This window comes from Penicillium brevicompactum, assembly GCF_028827555.1.
Source record: "Penicillium brevicompactum strain IBT 35665 chromosome Unknown utg000005l_segment0_segment0, whole genome shotgun sequence".
Taxonomy (NCBI): domain Eukaryota; kingdom Fungi; phylum Ascomycota; class Eurotiomycetes; order Eurotiales; family Aspergillaceae; genus Penicillium; species Penicillium brevicompactum.
In genome coordinates this window covers 1,263,237-1,280,881 of record NW_026623208.1, presented here as the reverse complement: position 1 = coordinate 1,280,881, position 17,645 = coordinate 1,263,237, and the positions used below count along the sequence as shown (strand labels likewise).

Below are 17,645 nucleotides of genomic sequence, written 5' to 3'. Positions count from 1 at the left end.
TGGCAAAGGCAGCTTACATCTCACACTCTACCGCTGAGTTACCGCTGCAGTAGGGTGGTGATGTAACCAAGAATATGCTACACAAACCATGACAAGATAACTCTCTTATTCCCGTGGATCTTGAACAAGAGAGATTGGGAGTGGGAAAATACTTATCGGAGCATGTACATTGCCTTTACAGTGGGTGATGGGTTTTTAGTTTTGTTCTCGATTTTCTCGACTTGTCTTTCAACAAAACAGTATGTCTTGAGTAATGGAAAAGAAGAAGCACATCCATCATGCCAGTTAAGGATTATAGAAAGGTTGGGGGGGAGACAAAGAGGAGAAGAGAAAGGTCAAGAAAAGAAGGAATCCTTGGAGTCCATAGCCTTAGACTAGGAAGCATTAATAGACTATGGTGGGAAGGACTTGCTATAGGAGTGATGCGGCAATGATGGTGAAAAGATCAGATGTTGAGGGGAGGTTGCGACTGTGAGTGGGATGATGAGGGGTCCTGTGTGTCTGTCGTATACTGCGAAGGAGGATGTGAGAGCAAACCATGTATACAAGTAGTCTACAAAGGTGTGGGTTCCTGTATAGTCCGTGAAGAACTCCGTAGTTGGGACGTCCTCCGCATCATTGTTCTTGGGCATCTAAGCTAGGGATCATCTTAAGCATACTGACAGTCCCCCATCGGCCAGCCTTGGGAGGGAAGGGTCCACGATCATATGCTTGGAACTATTCTGTTCGAGGATGATGTCGTCGCTTATGTCGTCGAGAAAGCCCCACGATGTGGTTTCCCCAGCGTTGGGAGCTCTCGAAAGCTGTAATCGTCGCAAACCTGACCCGCGCAATCGAGAAATCAATCTCGCTCGCCAGCACACTATCTGATTTTTTTCTGATCGTCTGGCATCGTTTCATCTGAAAACATGAGTATGCAAGACGCGTTTGACGCCTATCGGGCTGTGTGGCGCGCGAAAGCGGGTCTCGCGCCTGATTCGCCGAAGCAGGGCTCCGCGGAACCTCTGCCATCCGCGCCCCACCCAACCACTCTCAAGCCGAAGCGCAAGCTTCCTAGCCCCATCAACCTTCTGATGTCGTCCGCCGCCGACGAGAACGCGGTCCCTGGACCGGATGCTCCTCTGGAGGGTCGCCCACCCACAGACCCTGCCAAGTTTGCTGAAGACCCGCGCATTTCGTGGTCACAGCTTGACAACGCCTGGATCCTGGAGAGAGAAGATGGCGAAGAACTCAAGTTTGATACAACCCTGAAGCGTTGGATCTTGGATGTAAGCAATCGTGCAAACATTGACGCGTATTGTTTTGTGGCTAGCAAATTGTCCAAGCGCGATTGTTTAGCTCTTGTGCTAACATGATTTGCGATTCCAGGTCGACCCGGAGTTGATCCGCATGCAACAGTCTGCCTACATCCCCAAGGATTACGACGAGAATGATGATGCCACCCACCCTCGTGACCGCAAGCGCAAGATTGCTGAGGTATGAATTGCGATGCGACAAATGCGACAGCAACAGCAACAGCGCTGATCTTGTCTTTTTCTCTCTCTCTAGGTCGAAGAGCCCGAAGCCCCAAAGCCCCGCGAGAATACCGCTGTGTGGGTGACCCGGATTCCCCTCGATGCCACAAAGGAGGAGATTCGCGATCTTTTCGCCAAATATGGAGTTATTGCAGAGGAGATCGACAGTGGTGACGCTAAGATCAAGATGTACCACGACGCCGAGGGCAACTTCAAAGGCGAGGCACTGGTTGTTTACTTCCGTCCCGAATCCGTCAGCTTGGCGATTGAGATGCTTGACGAGACCGATTTCCGTTTTGGTGTGACCGCCCCCGGTGGCCCGATGCTCGTTGAGGTCGCCGACTACTCCTACAAGGCAACCCAGCCGGAGCCCGCGAACAGACCCCAGCGCAGCAAGAAGGACCAGGAGAAGATTAAGGAGCGCACCAAGCGCCTGAATAGGTAGGTTCACGAATTCAGCAAGGTGCTTTCTTCCCACGCTGACTCGGCCGTGCTAGCAAACTCACCGACTGGGACGATGACGACGTCAAGCCCGTCACCAAGAAGCCGACCAAGCTTGACAAGATCGTTATCCTCAAGCACATGTTCACCTTGAAGGAACTGGAGGTTTGTTAAACCACCCCGCCAACTCCAGCTCCCCATTGACACCATCTGGGGTCTGGACAAGTCTCTAACACAATACACAGGACGATCCTGCAGCCATCTTGGACATCAAGGAGGATATTCGTGACGAGTGCGCCAAGATTGGCGAAGTCACCAACGTCGTGCTCTATGACGAAGAGCCGGAAGGCGTGGTCACCGTGCGATTCAAGGATCCGGTGGCTGCACGCCTCTGCGTGCGGGTATGAAGCCAATTTGATTATCAATTGAAACTCAATTCACTAACTATCTGATAGAAAATGCACGGACGGATGTTCGGGGGAACCGCCGTCGAGGCATACGTCTCCGAGACCCGGGAGCGATTCCGGAAGTCGACCCGCCGGGATGACTCCTCGGATGATGAGGAGGAGAAGAAGCGCCTCGAGCGCTTCGGCAACTGGCTGGAGGGCGGCGACAAAAAGGCCGAGTGAGGCACGGGTCGCTGGAATCTGACTTGAAAGTGACTCCAGAGTGCGAGGACACTGAAGTGACGAACCAGGGGCAATTGCCCCTATACCCATAACTAGGGCATTGAAGCCGATAAATGACCAAAAAAATCAAAATAAATCGAAAGCATAAATCCTTTGTACAAAGTAAACAAGTGACGCGCTGTAGAAGTGTGGTTCGTACCTCCGCAAGTCCCGTGATGCGGCTATACCCAATCGGGCCTTCCCCCCTGAAGTTCAGTTGTTGACTTGTTGATCCCACACACACCGCTCAACTGTCTCCGACTCTTTCTCTTCTTCCCATCCTCTTTGACTGTTGCCGGTCTATAATCTTTTTCTCACCTTCATCCCCTTTCGACCTCTACCTTCAAAATGCGTGAGATTGTATGTTTACTTCCCCCAGACGCGTCTTTGTTTTCATGAGGCCCCTGAACGACCCCACTCTAAACAGAGAACTTTTGCTAACCAATTCGTTTCTCCAGGTTCACCTCCAAACCGGACAGTGTGTAAGTTGGATGTCAATGACATTGATGGAACATTCTTGGAAACATTCTTGATCATGGAACTAAATTGGGCTGAAATAGGGTAACCAAATCGGTGCCGCTTTCTGGTATGTATCGCACCATGTCTTTTTCTTTTCCCGCTATGGCTGGGTATCAATTGACAATTTGCTAACTGGCTCAAAGGCAAACTATCTCCGGCGAGCACGGTCTCGATGGCGATGGACAGTAAGTGGACGACTGTGTTCGAATTACGCGTGTATTGGGTCTGAGATCTTGTTAGGTACAATGGCACCTCCGACCTCCAGCTCGAGCGTATGAACGTCTACTTCAACCATGTGAGTACAATGATGTGAAGAACTCTGGTTGTGCATTTTCTCACCTCATATTCTTGACCGCCCAGGCTAGTGGTGACAAGTACGTTCCCCGTGCCGTCCTCGTCGACTTGGAGCCCGGTACCATGGACGCTGTCCGCTCCGGTCCCTTCGGCAAGCTTTTCCGCCCCGACAACTTCGTCTTCGGTCAATCCGGTGCTGGTAACAACTGGGCTAAGGGTCACTACACCGAGGGTGCCGAGCTCGTCGACCAGGTCATCGATGTTGTCCGCCGCGAGGCTGAGGCTTGCGACTGCCTCCAGGGTTTCCAGATCACCCACTCCCTCGGTGGTGGTACCGGTGCCGGTATGGGTACACTCCTGATCTCCAAGATCCGCGAGGAGTTCCCCGACCGCATGATGGCCACTTTCTCCGTTGTTCCCTCCCCCAAGGTCTCCGACACCGTTGTCGAGCCCTACAACGCCACTCTCTCCGTTCACCAGCTGGTTGAGCACTCCGACGAGACCTTCTGTATCGATAACGAGGTATGAAATTACGGGCTTGCAATCGGGACATGTGAAGTACTAACAATACCCAGGCTCTGTACGATATCTGCATGCGTACCCTCAAGCTCTCCCAGCCCTCTTACGGTGACCTCAACCACCTGGTCTCCGCCGTCATGTCCGGTGTGACCACCTCCCTCCGTTTCCCCGGTCAGCTCAACTCCGATCTTCGCAAGCTTGCCGTCAACATGGTTCCCTTCCCTCGTCTGCACTTCTTCATGGTCGGATTCGCTCCCCTCACCAGCCGCGGTGGCCACCAGTACCGCCAGGTCAGCGTTCCCGAGCTCACCCAGCAGATGTTCGACCCCAAGAACATGATGGCTGCTTCTGACTTCCGTAACGGTCGTTACCTCACTTGCTCCGCTCTCTTCCGCGGTAAGGTCTCCATGAAGGAGGTTGAGGACCAGATGCGCAACGTCCAGAACAAGAACCAGAGCTACTTCGTCGAGTGGATCCCCAACAACGTCCAGACCGCTCTTTGCTCCGTTCCCCCCGTGGCCTCAAGATGTCTTCCACCTTCGTCGGAAACTCCACCTCCATCCAGGAGCTCTTCAAGCGTGTCGGTGACCAGTTCACTGCTATGTTCCGTCGCAAGGCTTTCTTGCACTGGTACACTGGTGAGGGTATGGACGAGATGGAGTTCACTGAGGCTGAGAGCAACATGAACGACCTTGTCTCCGAGTACCAGCAGTACCAGGAGGCCTCCGTCTCCGAGGGCGAGGAGGAGTAGTAAGGATTCCCCAACTCCCCGAATTACGAATACGACGACTAACGACATTTTTTCCCTTATTTTTAGCCTCGCTGAGGACATTGTTGACGAGGAGGTTTAAGTAAATCTTCTTTGAGATTTGTTCAAAGTAATACCCTTGTCCAGCCTACATTCTCTACCATTCGGACCGGCTTTTTGGGCTCAAGCCCTGAACCAATTTGTTTGAGCGCAACTAATTTACCACTTTTTTTGTCTATTTTCCTGCTTGGCTTGGGTGATTTGTTCGACCCCTCCAGAATAGCACATATTGGAAAAGCAATTGACGAGACAACTTCCCGGCTTCAAGCTGCATACATCGTAGTGTTCTAAATACAGGATATAATATTTGGGAGTGTCCGCGGGTCCCCGACCAACTCCAACACGTCGCTGTGTATGTCTAAGCAATTCTCAGACGCGGTATCTCGAAAATGAGCTTTTGATTTTGATTCGAGGTTCAGTTTCGTACATGCTTTACGTATCTTGAGCCCTCATGTAACGATCTCTACCACCTAGTGGAACGGGCATTTCCCAGTCCGATACCCCTTCAACTCTTCCAACGTCTCATCCAATTTCTTCCCTCCCTTCCCCTCGAAAGCCTTCGGCCCAAGATTCGTGATATCATACCCATTAGGGAAATACTTTTCTCCCTCATCACCAGGCACAGGCCGTCCCAAAGCCCAGGTCAGCCAAGCAGTCGGACCCCAGCGGTTCCAAAACGTGGGCTTGACATAGTATGGCGCCGCATCCCACTCCTTGAAATAGAACCGCCCATTTTTGTCGGCTTTTTCCGTAAAAGAGACATAGCGAAGGGAGTACGGACGCGGTGGCGCCAGGTAGCGGAGAACGAACCTGCGGGTGGTGAGCAGGACCGAGAAGATCGCGCTGTGGAATGCAGTTGGTGGCTCGTAGCTTTGAGACATGTTAGCGAGGAAAACATGGAAGTGAAGCCAGATGGTCGCGATCACAGGTGAAATACTTACTACATCGCCTTCCGTAACCTGGAGTCCATCATATACGAGACAAATTGCAAACCAAAGGGGTGCAGCGCCTTCGGCAGCATGTAAAGCAGTACCTCAGTTGTCTGATCAGCCGTCTCACGATTCTTCTGGTGGGGAACCATGCATCTCTGCTCATACTCTTCACTCCAGGCATCGATTTCGTCAAGCCATTGGATACCATCAGTGAAACCAGACTTGCCCGATGGTAATTTCTCATAGCTGATGTCTAGAGCGTCACCAGCACTCTTCCAGAAAGTACCAATGGCACACTTCTCCATCTCACTGAGAGACCTCCATTCATACTTTTCGATGAATCGAATGGGCTGGAGTGCAAATAGCGCCAGCGTGTATAGCATATCGTCATCAAGAATCTTGCCGGAGTCTCTGTACCCGCTGTGCAGGTAGCGAGTGCGAGCGAAACCTTGGTAAGCCCTTTGAGAGGTAGGGTCGTTGCCGACCATCTCCTGCACGAGAGCGACAGTGTCTGCGTAGCGCTTCAAGGAGGTCTCCGGGTTGGAGAACTGGCTGGTTTTTGTAAGGAGGGTGGAGATTGACGGGATACCGTATGTCTTTCTTCCAGTTAGATGGTAATTTTCAATATCTCAGGGCTTGGAATTTCTTTACCCTGAACAAGGCAAATTGCAGGCTCTTAGTAAACATGAATGGGAACTCGAGCTGCGCCACATTTTTCTGGATGTTGAATGCGTCGTCATCGGTCATTGTGGCCATCGATTCTCGTGTCGGATAGTCATATTTCTTGTGCATTTGACGCAGTCGTTGGAAGCGTAGACTGATTGTTATCACTGGCCAGGCGAGCAGCAGGCCGGCGGCGTAGGGGAGTAGCTGCGGGCCCCTGATGGTATTGCCCGCCTCCGAGATCATTGACCAGGTGTCATTCATTGCGATGGGAGTATGTGGAACCCCCCGCAAAATGGAGATCCACGGGTTCCAAGGTTTTAAAATGTTGTGTAGAAGTTGTGGCGGGCCAATGCCAGCAGGAGGATTATAAAGTGTCTTCCCGCTTTTCCCACTAGTCTCGACTGCAGAATTTCAGCCACAACGCACCAATCACCACGCACCTTCAATTATGCGGTGTTACAATCTTCCAATATTGTGACATTGTCGGCTTGTGTCACGGATCTACTACGTCCCGAGTGGAGGGGGCATCCCCGCGGGCCGTGGTCCTCGGGTATACGCGCGACGCCCCCCTGCTACGCCTGTCGAAGTGTACAGGGGTCGATGCAGGTGCGAGCAATAACAGCAAGGATCTGATCCCAGTTATTTGTGCCGGAGACAAAGGCATGTATCATTGTAAGTGGATAACCTATCATGTCTCGGTGTGTAAATGACATTGTGAAAATAATGACAGGTACAGTTACCTTTACAGTCCTCGGAGCATTTTTATATACCTGCATTCCAACTCTACATCATATCCATCACTAGGGCATGAGGCCACGCCACACCATCATATACGACGTCCACGGGTCGGTTCTAAGGTTATGGTACATCGTGGATATGCACCTTATTTACCGGCCAATGAAGCGGAGCTCCAGCACTCGCAACAGTGGGAATGATACCGCCGTAAAGCCTGCACCTAGCCAAAGACCCAGCTCGCCGCCGCCAGCCATTTCAGAAATGGGGCCTGTATAGAATGTTTGGGACTGTGATTATGCATTCAGTATCCAGGGGGCAACCAGGGGACCAAGAAGACTTACCATGCCGACAACTGCACCTGCCCAGCCGATCAAAAAAGATGCTCCTGCTGCGAGTCCCATGGGGAGCTTGGACCGACAGTCCCAATCGGACCAGATATACCCCCAGTTTGCCGGAAGAAGGCGTCTTCTTCCAAGACAATGACAACGAACATTATCGTCCAGTATCCGATCAAGGGTAGGAAACTCTGGAAGACCTCATATAGCGAGTCTCGGCCTCCCATCGCACACGCCGCATATATGACGGTAACGAGGGTTGTGAAAACTGGCCGCGGGACCTTTCCAAAGGCACCGCCGAGCATTTGTAAGTTCAAACCCATGGAGTACGAACCCGGGGTATTGTTAGCAACCATGGAGAGAACATTGATAACGGCGCAGAATTTCCCGAATCCACCAAGCGAGTCGTACGCTGTCATCAACATGCCTCCCGGGCTGGTGCCATACTTTTCAGCATAATAAGCTGAGCTGGCAAGAATGCTTCCGAGTCCAATTCCCATTATCAGAGTAAGGGACATGGCCTGCAGAGAAGCGATCATTGTCACCAGAAAGGTCCGCCAGCTTTTGAGATCTGAAGGGTAGTACACATAGTAGTCGGAAGCGAGTGGAGCCCAGGCAAGACCAATTGAAAAAGTCAAGGAAATGAAAGTAATCCGTTTCGCGGCGAGGTGCTGTGGATTGTCGGATACCACGTCGCTGAAGTTGAAGTGAGGCCCTGCCGAGCCAATCATGATACAAAGTACTAGAAGCTGGGGCAGCCAAGCCACTCTGATTATTTCAATCAGTATGATCTATGCGATTATATGGCTCGAGGACTTACCGCTCGTATAATTGGAAAATCTTCATGCCGAATAGGGCCATGGCCCAGCTGCTCACTGCGACAATGGTAATGCCTACCAACACCGAAAGATGGCCTCCAGACACTGCAGAAAGAATCTGGCCACCAACCACGCTGTTAACCATGCTGTATCCGATATTGGTGAAGAGGTTGAGGAGGCAGCAGAATTTGCTAGGGTAATAGCCCATAGAATACCGAGCAGTGATCTACAGTATCCGTTAGTAACAGTCCAAACTTTTCCATCAGTAACCGGACCTACCAAGGTTCTGATTCCACTCTTTGGGCCATATGTACTGATATAGCCTATCACAGATGTGCCAATTAAACACCCAAAAATGCCACATAGAGCTGCGTCCTTGAAGCTCAACCCGAGCACAAGTGTGCCCATCGAGCCCACAACAATGTTATTAGTGGCTAGTGTCATGCTGAACCACATGAGAAACATATGAAGCGTGGTTGATGATGTGACAGGCTCTCGCTCTTCGGGGTGAATGCGCACAATGCCTCCATTTTCTCCACTGGTTAAACCGGCAAGGCATCGTTGCCATTTTGACTGGGGTGCTGGGCTTGGGACAGGCTTCGCAAGATCAGACGCCTCGGAACTGCTCGTAGATTCTGTCTTGTCGAGGTCGAAATGATCGGTAGTGTTGGTGGAGGGAGAGCCGTGGGCCTTTTCAATGTCGGTGGAGCTCATCCTCGGATGACCTCAAGCTGGAGCGGCCGTTGATATGTACTTCTCGATGACCGTAGATTCGTCCCAAGATTTGGAGAAGCTGTGATTGTTTGTCAAAGTATATACTGGATTTCGTAATTTCAGATATACAAAGGTCTCTGAGTAGATAAGAGAAACGAACCGTTAGTCAACAACACCCTCGGAGGGAATGAGGAGCTATGGCATGATAGATATAAGGAACAATCATCCAGGGTCAGTGCACCACTGTAAAAGAGGTGGTCTTTGAAATCCCCCTGTCTACCTAGCGAGATGGTGTCCGCTGTACAATGTACAGTGTAACAAACCTATGGTAAACTGGTTGCCCGCATTCCACAGCGATCAAGGCACTTAACCCGAAGACATTGGACGGTAACCAATGATGAGCTTAGGAATTGCATAAGGGCTGCCGAGTGTAGATCGCATATCCTTTTGTGGGGAGTGAATAAGCTATGAAAGCTTTGTCCAGTATACTGAGGGGGAGCATCATTATTCATTTAGCGTCTCCACAACACCCCAGCACATACTTTCGAGGTCGTGTGAGATCCCTTATGATAGTATCAAGGATAGGAATACTGCCAGGGCACCTTTTCCTAGAGTTATGTATGAGAAGACGCGGAAAGGCTCACCTGTTCCCTCCGATCTGCACCTAGCTTCCAAATGGGGCAAGTGGCATACTGGAAAGCTCCGAATATGCATGTTCTGGAATGCGGTCGATGCAAGGGGTTCTAGCTCTTGATCCTATGGGACAGTCAGATGTTATGGATAAAGGTCGAGTGTAAAGAGGGTGATCACCTTGAGCTCTGTTGAATTGGTTCCGGGAAAAAAGGTCTTTTGGTCACTTCCTGTGACAGGCCCAACACGTATGCTTTCTGTAGATATTGTGCCTTCATCACGGTAAGTCTCCCATCTTGATGGCTTTGGAAAGAATTTCTAGATGGAGGGATCATCTTAGCCAAATACTGTTCATAAAGGCTTCTTCCATTGTGCATAATTTTGCGAGGGCTGCAAATATTCTAGCATTGGTTGTCCTCGGCATCTTGATTAAGATATCCACCCGCGGCCATCTGATTGGTAAATCATAAGGGGATCTCGGGAATTTATCAAAAGATGTTTTGCCCTATGTGCATACTACATACGACCTTGGAAGCTCCTGGGGCCTCGGGATGACTCGACTTCCCCGAGCTCTCGTTCTGTACAATGCTTTTCGTACTCGCGACCGATAGCAGCAACATGACTGAAGCTCCAATTATGTGTCGGTCTCACGTAATTAGTGTAGCCTTGTCTATATCGATGAAAGCCAAGCTTTTCCTACGTCCCCCTTGACCCACAAGCCGGAACCCACGACGCGGGTCAAGGAAAATGTATACAGTCTTTGTATGTAGCTTCAATCCAAGACCTTTCGTCAAACTTGTTGCTTACTATGAGCTAGTGACAATCTATTGCACAGTACATGTGACGTATATCCTTTGGTAGCTTGGTCGAAGTATGCTTATCTGCTATGTGCATCCCTTAGCTTTATCCCCATATCCGACAGTCGTGGCAAAACCCAGAGCTGAGCCTTGGTATACTCAGGTGGATGCCTCGGTGGTGTATCACAAAGCATGATGTTACGTTAAAGATCATCAGTCAATCTCCAGAAGTACTGCCTTAATTCCTGAACACATGTCATTGCCATTGCGATCAATATCTACCTCTACAGCTTGTACAAATCTCAGGTTTTTTGAAAAGGGTGTCATTTTGTTAAGAATTTCGATAACTAAGAATATAGAAAGACCCAGTGCTTCCAAAGCTGCGCAGATAGATGGGTGCCATGGGTATCCTCCTGAAAATTCACCAAATACTTCCACTGTTGAATTCGGCGTGCCCACCATTTTGATCCATTTTGATCTCCCTGTGACCAGCCCCTCATATCATAATATTCGCCAAACCAGGCATTATCTTTCGAAATTCGATAGCAGCTATGTGCGCAGTGCTTCATCCTCGCTCCAGTGCTCACCGCCGCTCACTGTAGATGTTCTCGTTTCGTACCATCTACTGCTTTTCAGTGGTATCGCTGGCCTCATTCTCATCTGTGGCGGCATCGCTGGTCCCGCTCGAGTCTGTGGTGGTATCGGAGACCTCGCTTTCGGTATCCGAGTAGTTTGCTATACCAATATAACCATCAGTGAACTTGATTCTTTGAACAAGGGTTTCGAGACGTACAATCTTTCTTGCAAATCACGAATACCGGCGCGGCCGTGGCAGCATCACCTAGGACCGAGGAGCCAGCGGTAGTAGCAGAGGATACTTCAGAAACGCTCGAAGCTTGCAAGTTGGATGAAGAATTGGTCGCTTGCATAATCATGAGCGCAGCTACCCAGCTGTTGTGGGTCTCAACAATCCAAGGCTCGATGCTCTGGCTGCCATCGTCGCTATTGCTGCTTGCCTCCAGCTTAGGCTGGGACCCAGACATGTTGTCGTGCCACTGAAGCTCATGGGTATCGGGATCGAAGTCGAAGTGCGTTTCAAGATCGCGAACGAACTTTGGGTAGCTCAGCTCGGCACAGTCAAGAGTGCCATCTTTTTGAAGACCATTTGGTTTTCTCAGGTAACCACTGAGCCAGAAAATGGATGACTTGGTGGAGTCAAAGTCGGTGACTTTCATCAGGCAGTCGTATAACTTGAGGTTTTGGGCCACCAGCGCACAGCTGGATGCCTTTGCACGTGGGGTCTTGGAAGGCATGGTGATTTCCGGGTTGGAGCGAGAGATGGAGACTGGAGAGAAGGAAGTCAAGAAGGTGAAGAAGTGAAGAGGTTGAAGTTGAAGACATTCGGGGAAACTCAGAAGAGCAATTGGAAAGATTTGGCTGAACGGAGGGAAACAAGTCTAAGCTCTAAGCTGCGAGATATTTCATTTCTTCGATCGATGCCTTGGTAAGAGATAGAAATACATCCTCATCGCATGTCTACCTAATAGTTACTGCCTGTGCTTTATCAGAGCACGTCTCATCAGGAATCTCCATCCCGAATAACCTATAGCCTAGAGGATTGAAGTTTCATGTTGCGAAGTTGCAGAGCATCGCTGAAATGAAGTCAAAGATATTGGAAGAATGAAGTCCACAGCTTCAAGGCCGCGGCCCGCGGGCGTGGCCTCCGGACTTGTAAACCCCCGCCCCACCGGTTTCCCAATGAGGTGCGCTGGAACGACAACTTACAAAATACCAACTCATCGCCAGCTGTTACCTTCATCAATTCCTCAGTCATGGCTTCGAATCCCTCCCAAAACGATCTCCGACAGTTCTACATCGGCAAAGATGTCGGCGATGTGCCCAAGCCCGCTGCTGTCCTCGATGTCGGTCTGATTCGACGCCACTGTGGGACCATGCTAGACACGATCAACAAGCTGAACGTGGGGTTCAGAGCTCACATCAAGTCTCATAAGGTACAGCTGGTTTATTTTGTCGCCGTCGAATTGGTTTCACTTTGCTGACATGAAAAGACTCCGGAGATCGCCAAGCTCCAAATTGGCGACATCAAAGAAGCCAACTTCATAGCTTCCACCACCCTGGAGATTGATATGATGATCCCTCTTCTTCTGGAGTTGTAAAGGGAAGGAAGGAGCATCAACATCCTCTACGGGATTCCTCTCGTCCCATCTCAGGTTCCGCATCTGGCCAAAGCTGCTCGCCAACTGGGCAAAAACAGCATATCGGTTATGATCGACCACCCGGATCAAGTGCCCTTCATGGAACAATTGTCTTCCTTGGCAGGTGTCCCAGTCTGCGTCTTTGTCAAAGTTGATACAGGCTACCACCGCGCCGGCTTGCCCCCAATTTCTCTCAACAAGAACGGGTTGTTAGAGAAACTTGTTGCCGCGGAGCAATCAGGCAAGGCGAATATTCTTGGATTATATTCTCACAGCAGCTTGAGTTATAGCGGCACAACGCCAGAGCAGGCCATGGGCCATCTCATCAGTGAGATCCGAGGATGCAAAGATGCCCTCCAGAAGAACTTGCATCTCCTCCCCAAGAGGGAATTGGTGATCAGTGTGGGTGCCACTCCCCAGGTGGTCTCCTCTCAGAATTTAATGCTGAGCAACTCCTCCTGTATGGAAGCACAGGAGTTGAAGACTCTCCTCAGCGAAACGAATGTTGAACTTCATGCCGGTGTATACCCTATTTTGGATATGCAACAGTTCTCGACCCATGCCAGTGCCGCATCTGGAAGCCTAGAGAATGAGATTGCTATCTCAGTTCTTGCCGAAGTATGCAGTGTCTATAATGACAGTGAGCGCGAGAAGCCCGAGGCACTTGTGGCTGCAGGAACGCTTGCTTTGGGCCGAGAGCCATGTGCGAGCTACCCTGGCTGGGGTGTGGTTTCACCTTGGCGACTTGGGAAGCAGGAATCTTCTCAAAAATTAATACTTGCACGGATCAGCCAGGAGCATGCGATTGTGACTTGGAACGATGAGTCTCAGGCAAACCTCCCGCTCAGTATTGGACAGGTCGTCAAAGTTCATCCTAACCATGCATGTGTGACTGGTGCTTACTATGGTTGGTACTTTGTCGTGGACTCTGATACTGATCCCGAGGCCTCTAAGATTGTGGATGTATGGGTACGAGGTCCTGGATGTGGGATGAGAGCCTGGTAGAGATTCAAACTTCCAATGTGACTAGAAACTGTCAATTCTCACCTGTTTTGAGATCACTCATTCAGATCATTGGCTTCTGGTTTGCTCGGGGCCGAGATTGTACAGTCCCAGTGATACGTCACTTATTGACACACCACCTGTCACAGTGTATGAGCAAATAGAAAAGAATGAAGCAAAAAAAAGAGTAACAAATTCAGCTGGACATCGGGACTAGGATTCAAACCCAGTACTTCGGGAAGGAAGGAAACTGACCCAACAGATGGAGAGGATTGGGCCCTTTGGGATTAAGCTGGCGCTAAATCAGGACATGCGACACCTCACCCAGCTGGTATTTGTTATGTGAGGCAGCCCTTATTTGGCCATTTGACTGACACTTCTGTTTGGTACTTCTGTTTGTATGTATTACTCTAAGCTAAGGATGTACCCCTGTTTGATACCCTAACCCACTGAATCTTTGGACCTGAGCTTGACTACCGGCCCCAACACAGAATGACCATTATCATACTACGTCAGTGGTTGCACATTTGCAACAACAAGAGGGGCGATGAGTGAATACGGTTGTTTGTTTGATGATGTACGACCCAAGGAGAGCTTCGCTTGGGAGGCCATGGCTATACCAGTGTTAGGGAATAAGATACCAGGCCAACGATAACAGCACTAGGAATTGAATGCAACACACGCATGATATTGCTAGGCCTGGTAGTAAGGCCGTAAAAGACTGACAATATCATCATAGCCTTCGGACTCTGCCCTCTCCAATGGGCTCGAATCCACATCAATCTCCATGCCCTCCAATGAATGTTGATCAAGTAGCAGTTTGACCATCTTGGTCTCTCCCTCTTCACAAGCAGCAATTAGAGCCCTCCGCATATGATCCTGCCTTGTTTCATTTGTTGCTGACCTCGCTCCTAACAGCAACTTCAAGATTTCCTCATCGCCCTGTGTTGCTGCATGTGAAGGAGGTGGATACTCGCAGATATCATACAATTCAGAGTAAGGATCCGCCTTTTTATCCAGCAGCAATTTCACAAGAGCCTTATTGCGCTCGCTTATAGCGTTCATTAGAGGCGAATCTTCTAGCCCATCGTCCGGTGATGCGCCTTTGTCAAGCAGCAGCGAGACTATTGATTGATTTCCGTTTTCGGCCGCATAAACAATTGGCGTCCGCGAATTATTGTCCTCGGCATTGAGATCTGCCCCGGCGTTTAAAAGCATGGAAACAACTGTATCATGGTCGTTGCAGGCTGCCCACAGTAAGGGTGTCATATCATCCTCATCTTTGTGTTCCAGGTCAACCTCTTTCTCAATCAGAATCTGGACCACGTCGGCGTGTCCGCTTTCTGCGGCTTCAATGAGAGGAGTTCGACCTGACATATCTGCGGAATCCGGGTTGGCATTGGATTCCAATATGAGTTTCACCAAGTCGAGCAGACCCTTTCGTGCAGCCCATGAAAGTTGCGTCATTCCATTCTCGTGCCGATGATCGAGGTCTGCACCTTGCTCAATGAGGAGCTGGATATCTTCCTCACGATCATTCTCGATAGCCCACATCAATATTTCACCGTCGTTGGGATGAGTGAGATCGTACTCAGGTTTGACGGTCTTGAATAATTCCCGCAAGCTGAAGTTTCACAGAGGGAGGACGAGAGGCCAGATCGTTCTCGATATCCTGAACGGACCTCCCCGTTAGGATCTTGACGACGGCATCATGGCCGCCCTCCATTGCTAATGAGAATGGTGTTTCGCCGGTGTCATTTTCCGTCTCTGCGTTGGCATTTCGGGCCACCAATTGTTCCACCACATTCGCATGGCCTTTCATAGCAGCCCAAGCGAGAGGACTTCGACCACACTCATCCTCCAGATCAATAGCGGCATTGTTGTCCAGCAATAATTTCACGATATCCTCGTGCCCCTTTCTCGCTGCATATGACAGTGCAGTACGACCAAAGCGCCAGTCCCGAGCATCAGGGTTCGCGCCGGCCTTCAGCAAGGATCTGATGATGGGTGTAAACCCTTCACGAGCGGCGATTACCAACGGCACACTGCCAGCATGATCGAAAGAATTGGGATCAGCTTTTGCTTCCAGGAGTTGCTCGACGACAGCTTCATTTCCATTCTCCACTGCCTGTGGCAAGGGTGTCCGACCATGGCCATCTAGAGCATCGACTTGAGCAGACCATTCAAGGAGAAGGCGCACAAGATCTTCGTCTCCCTTTTCGACAGCCCAGAACAGGCAGGTTCGTCGGTGTTCCATATCGCGATAGTTCACGTCTTTGCCATTCTCTAATTCTGCCTTTACTACCGCAACCTGTCCGCTTACGGCTGCGATCAAGATCGGTTCCTCCCATGGAGGGAGTTCGTAAGACATTCTGATTTTGAGGGAAGGGTGAAAAGAAAGGAAGCCCCAAATAAAAGAGTTCGGATGTGGACTCATCCAGCGTGGGTCCGAAAACAATGTTCATAATGCCAACCCTTTTTTAACAGAAAATGTGTGGGATACACCTGGGCAGACCGCGCTGTCGACGGCTTTCTACCAAATGGGAATTTTCAGGTTGGTGTTAGTGAAGCTATTCCAATCAGCTCAGATATCTTGTGATCATAGATTAAAATATTCTGGATGTATTTTTATTTCTTAACTATACGATCTCTTATTATCTACTACTTTTATTAAAAAAAATAACTTGAAACCTTAGAATGAATAATCAAAAGAAGATACGAAAAAGGATATGAAAAAAGACATGAAAAAAACTGGACAAGAAGAGTCTTAAAACCTGAGATGATAATTTCTTAGAGTATCGCAGGTGTCATAGTAACTAGTCGAGAAAGTACTCCGAAGTTACCACCAGGTATCCTCACGTAGCTATCTCAAACATTTTCCGACCCTTGGGCGCTATACACCCCCGTAGAGCATAGTGAGACATTGGCACTTAGCTGGATTGCCTCAATCGCATATCGACTTTACCAGTGCCAAACTTTTCTCTCAGCGGTGGGGCTTGCAAATCTGAGCTACCACTAGTTAGCGAGCTTTCTGGGGTCTAAAGCAGTGAATCGGAGATCAGGTCGAGTTTCTGAGCTCAATGCTTGGATATTTAGATAATTATAATTACATGGAATAAGCACAAGAGACGGTGGGCATCCAAAGATTCATTTCAGAGTGACTTGTACTCGAGTCGGGCAGTCATATGCAAACACGGGCAGCGTATTCATCGGAAGGCAGGTGATTACTCCCGTCTTTGCAAGGCCGGATCATAACCATAATAACCAATATCAATCCGCGAGTCGTACATGAGGAGCAGCTCGCGAATCATCAATCTGTCGGAGTGTCGATGGACAGGCTCCAGGAAGAAACCAGCATTGAAAGGTGTTCCGCCACTCGTGGCGTGAAACTGTTGCACTCGTTGTCAGCAATAAGCCAGTTGATAGCCTGATGTTGGGGCCTACTAACCTGCGAGCGTCCCATAACGGTTGTTAATATGCAGAGATGATTTGGTATGTGCATGAAGCGATCGATCTGCCATTTTGACTCTTCAGTGGTGAATATCTAGTAGTGTAGCCAGTATTAGACATGGATGCTCCATAATGTCAAGTGATCACCGCGAAGTTATGCTCACTTGCAACGCTGAAGTGATATCAGAGACACCTCTGAAATCAAGCCGGTTGAGAGTCGCCATTGACTTGTGGTCCTGTTGGAGAGTCAGTCTAGTGACCGTAGACTCCCTGGGCCCATTTTGGCCAACAGTCCGTGTCCAAGACTTACAAAGAGGTTGTCCAGGCTGCTTATCTCTTCGGTTGTGTGCAGGTTGTCGAAGAAGCGGTGGATGAGACTCTCTGGGTAGACGGGTTGTCAGTCAAAACGCGATGGTCGTATTGGAGTTGCATGGGATGTGATTTCAGACTGCATACCTGCATTGACTGTGAGGAGCGACATTCTGACCTGTCGCAGGCTTAGATGGAAGCTGATAAGGCGTATTGCAAAGTTTGATAGTCTCCTGCAAAACTGCTTGTGAGACGGACGAGATGAGGTGAGAAAGAAG

The 17,645-nt window shown here is 49.7% G+C and overlaps 8 protein-coding genes across 8 annotated transcripts; 3 read left to right on the top strand and 5 right to left on the bottom strand.

The window, feature by feature from the left end:
* Window positions 1-908: 908 nt before the first annotated feature.
* N7506_006303 (U2 snRNP complex subunit CUS2) lies at window positions 909-2,584 on the top strand (the record flags this gene model as incomplete). The annotated part of the gene is made up of 6 exons (XM_056955596.1): window positions 909-1,268; window positions 1,369-1,476; window positions 1,549-1,955; window positions 2,012-2,120; window positions 2,201-2,356; window positions 2,411-2,584. The coding sequence occupies 6 exons, from the start codon at window positions 909-911 to the stop codon at window positions 2,582-2,584; spliced, it is 1,314 nt and encodes a 437-aa protein (XP_056809930.1).
* Window positions 2,585-2,971: 387 nt separating this feature from the next.
* On the top strand, window positions 2,972-4,900 carry N7506_006302 (beta-tubulin; the record flags this gene model as incomplete). The annotated part of the gene is made up of 9 exons (XM_056955595.1): window positions 2,972-2,983; window positions 3,082-3,105; window positions 3,184-3,209; window positions 3,286-3,327; window positions 3,383-3,437; window positions 3,503-3,958; window positions 4,012-4,470; window positions 4,521-4,705; window positions 4,773-4,900. The coding sequence occupies 9 exons, from the start codon at window positions 2,972-2,974 to the stop codon at window positions 4,804-4,806; spliced, it is 1,293 nt and encodes a 430-aa protein (XP_056809929.1). The 3' UTR covers window positions 4,807-4,900.
* A 333-nt stretch (window positions 4,901-5,233) lies between these two features.
* On the bottom strand, window positions 5,234-6,622 carry N7506_006301 (uncharacterized protein; the record flags this gene model as incomplete). The annotated part of the gene is made up of 3 exons (XM_056955594.1): window positions 5,234-5,633; window positions 5,705-6,291; window positions 6,347-6,622. The coding sequence occupies 3 exons, from the start codon at window positions 6,620-6,622 to the stop codon at window positions 5,234-5,236; spliced, it is 1,263 nt and encodes a 420-aa protein (XP_056809928.1).
* Window positions 6,623-7,248: 626 nt separating this feature from the next.
* On the bottom strand, window positions 7,249-8,963 carry N7506_006300 (uncharacterized protein; the record flags this gene model as incomplete). Its single annotated transcript, XM_056955593.1, is given in 6 exon segments — window positions 7,249-7,383; window positions 7,438-7,503; window positions 7,515-8,199; window positions 8,252-8,354; window positions 8,376-8,475; window positions 8,529-8,963. 6 exon segments carry the CDS (start codon window positions 8,961-8,963, stop codon window positions 7,249-7,251), a joined length of 1,524 nt encoding a protein of 507 aa, XP_056809927.1.
* Window positions 8,964-11,012: 2,049 nt separating this feature from the next.
* On the bottom strand, window positions 11,013-11,703 carry N7506_006299 (uncharacterized protein; the record flags this gene model as incomplete). The annotated part of the gene is made up of 2 exons (XM_056955592.1): window positions 11,013-11,125; window positions 11,184-11,703. The coding sequence occupies 2 exons, from the start codon at window positions 11,701-11,703 to the stop codon at window positions 11,013-11,015; spliced, it is 633 nt and encodes a 210-aa protein (XP_056809926.1).
* A 519-nt stretch (window positions 11,704-12,222) lies between these two features.
* On the top strand, window positions 12,223-13,611 carry N7506_006298 (uncharacterized protein; the record flags this gene model as incomplete). The annotated part of the gene is made up of 3 exons (XM_056955591.1): window positions 12,223-12,402; window positions 12,460-12,563; window positions 12,666-13,611. The coding sequence occupies 3 exons, from the start codon at window positions 12,223-12,225 to the stop codon at window positions 13,609-13,611; spliced, it is 1,230 nt and encodes a 409-aa protein (XP_056809925.1).
* A 690-nt stretch (window positions 13,612-14,301) lies between these two features.
* On the bottom strand, window positions 14,302-15,979 carry N7506_006297 (ankyrin repeat domain-containing protein; the record flags this gene model as incomplete). The annotated part of the gene is made up of 2 exons (XM_056955590.1): window positions 14,302-15,232; window positions 15,291-15,979. 2 exons carry the CDS (start codon window positions 15,977-15,979, stop codon window positions 14,302-14,304), a joined length of 1,620 nt encoding a protein of 539 aa, XP_056809924.1.
* An 853-nt stretch (window positions 15,980-16,832) lies between these two features.
* On the bottom strand, window positions 16,833-17,539 carry N7506_006296 (uncharacterized protein; the record flags this gene model as incomplete). The annotated part of the gene is made up of 5 exons (XM_056955589.1): window positions 16,833-16,997; window positions 17,057-17,152; window positions 17,223-17,294; window positions 17,369-17,439; window positions 17,515-17,539. 5 exons carry the CDS (start codon window positions 17,537-17,539, stop codon window positions 16,833-16,835), a joined length of 429 nt encoding a protein of 142 aa, XP_056809923.1.
* Between the last annotated feature and the right edge of the window lie 106 nt (window positions 17,540-17,645).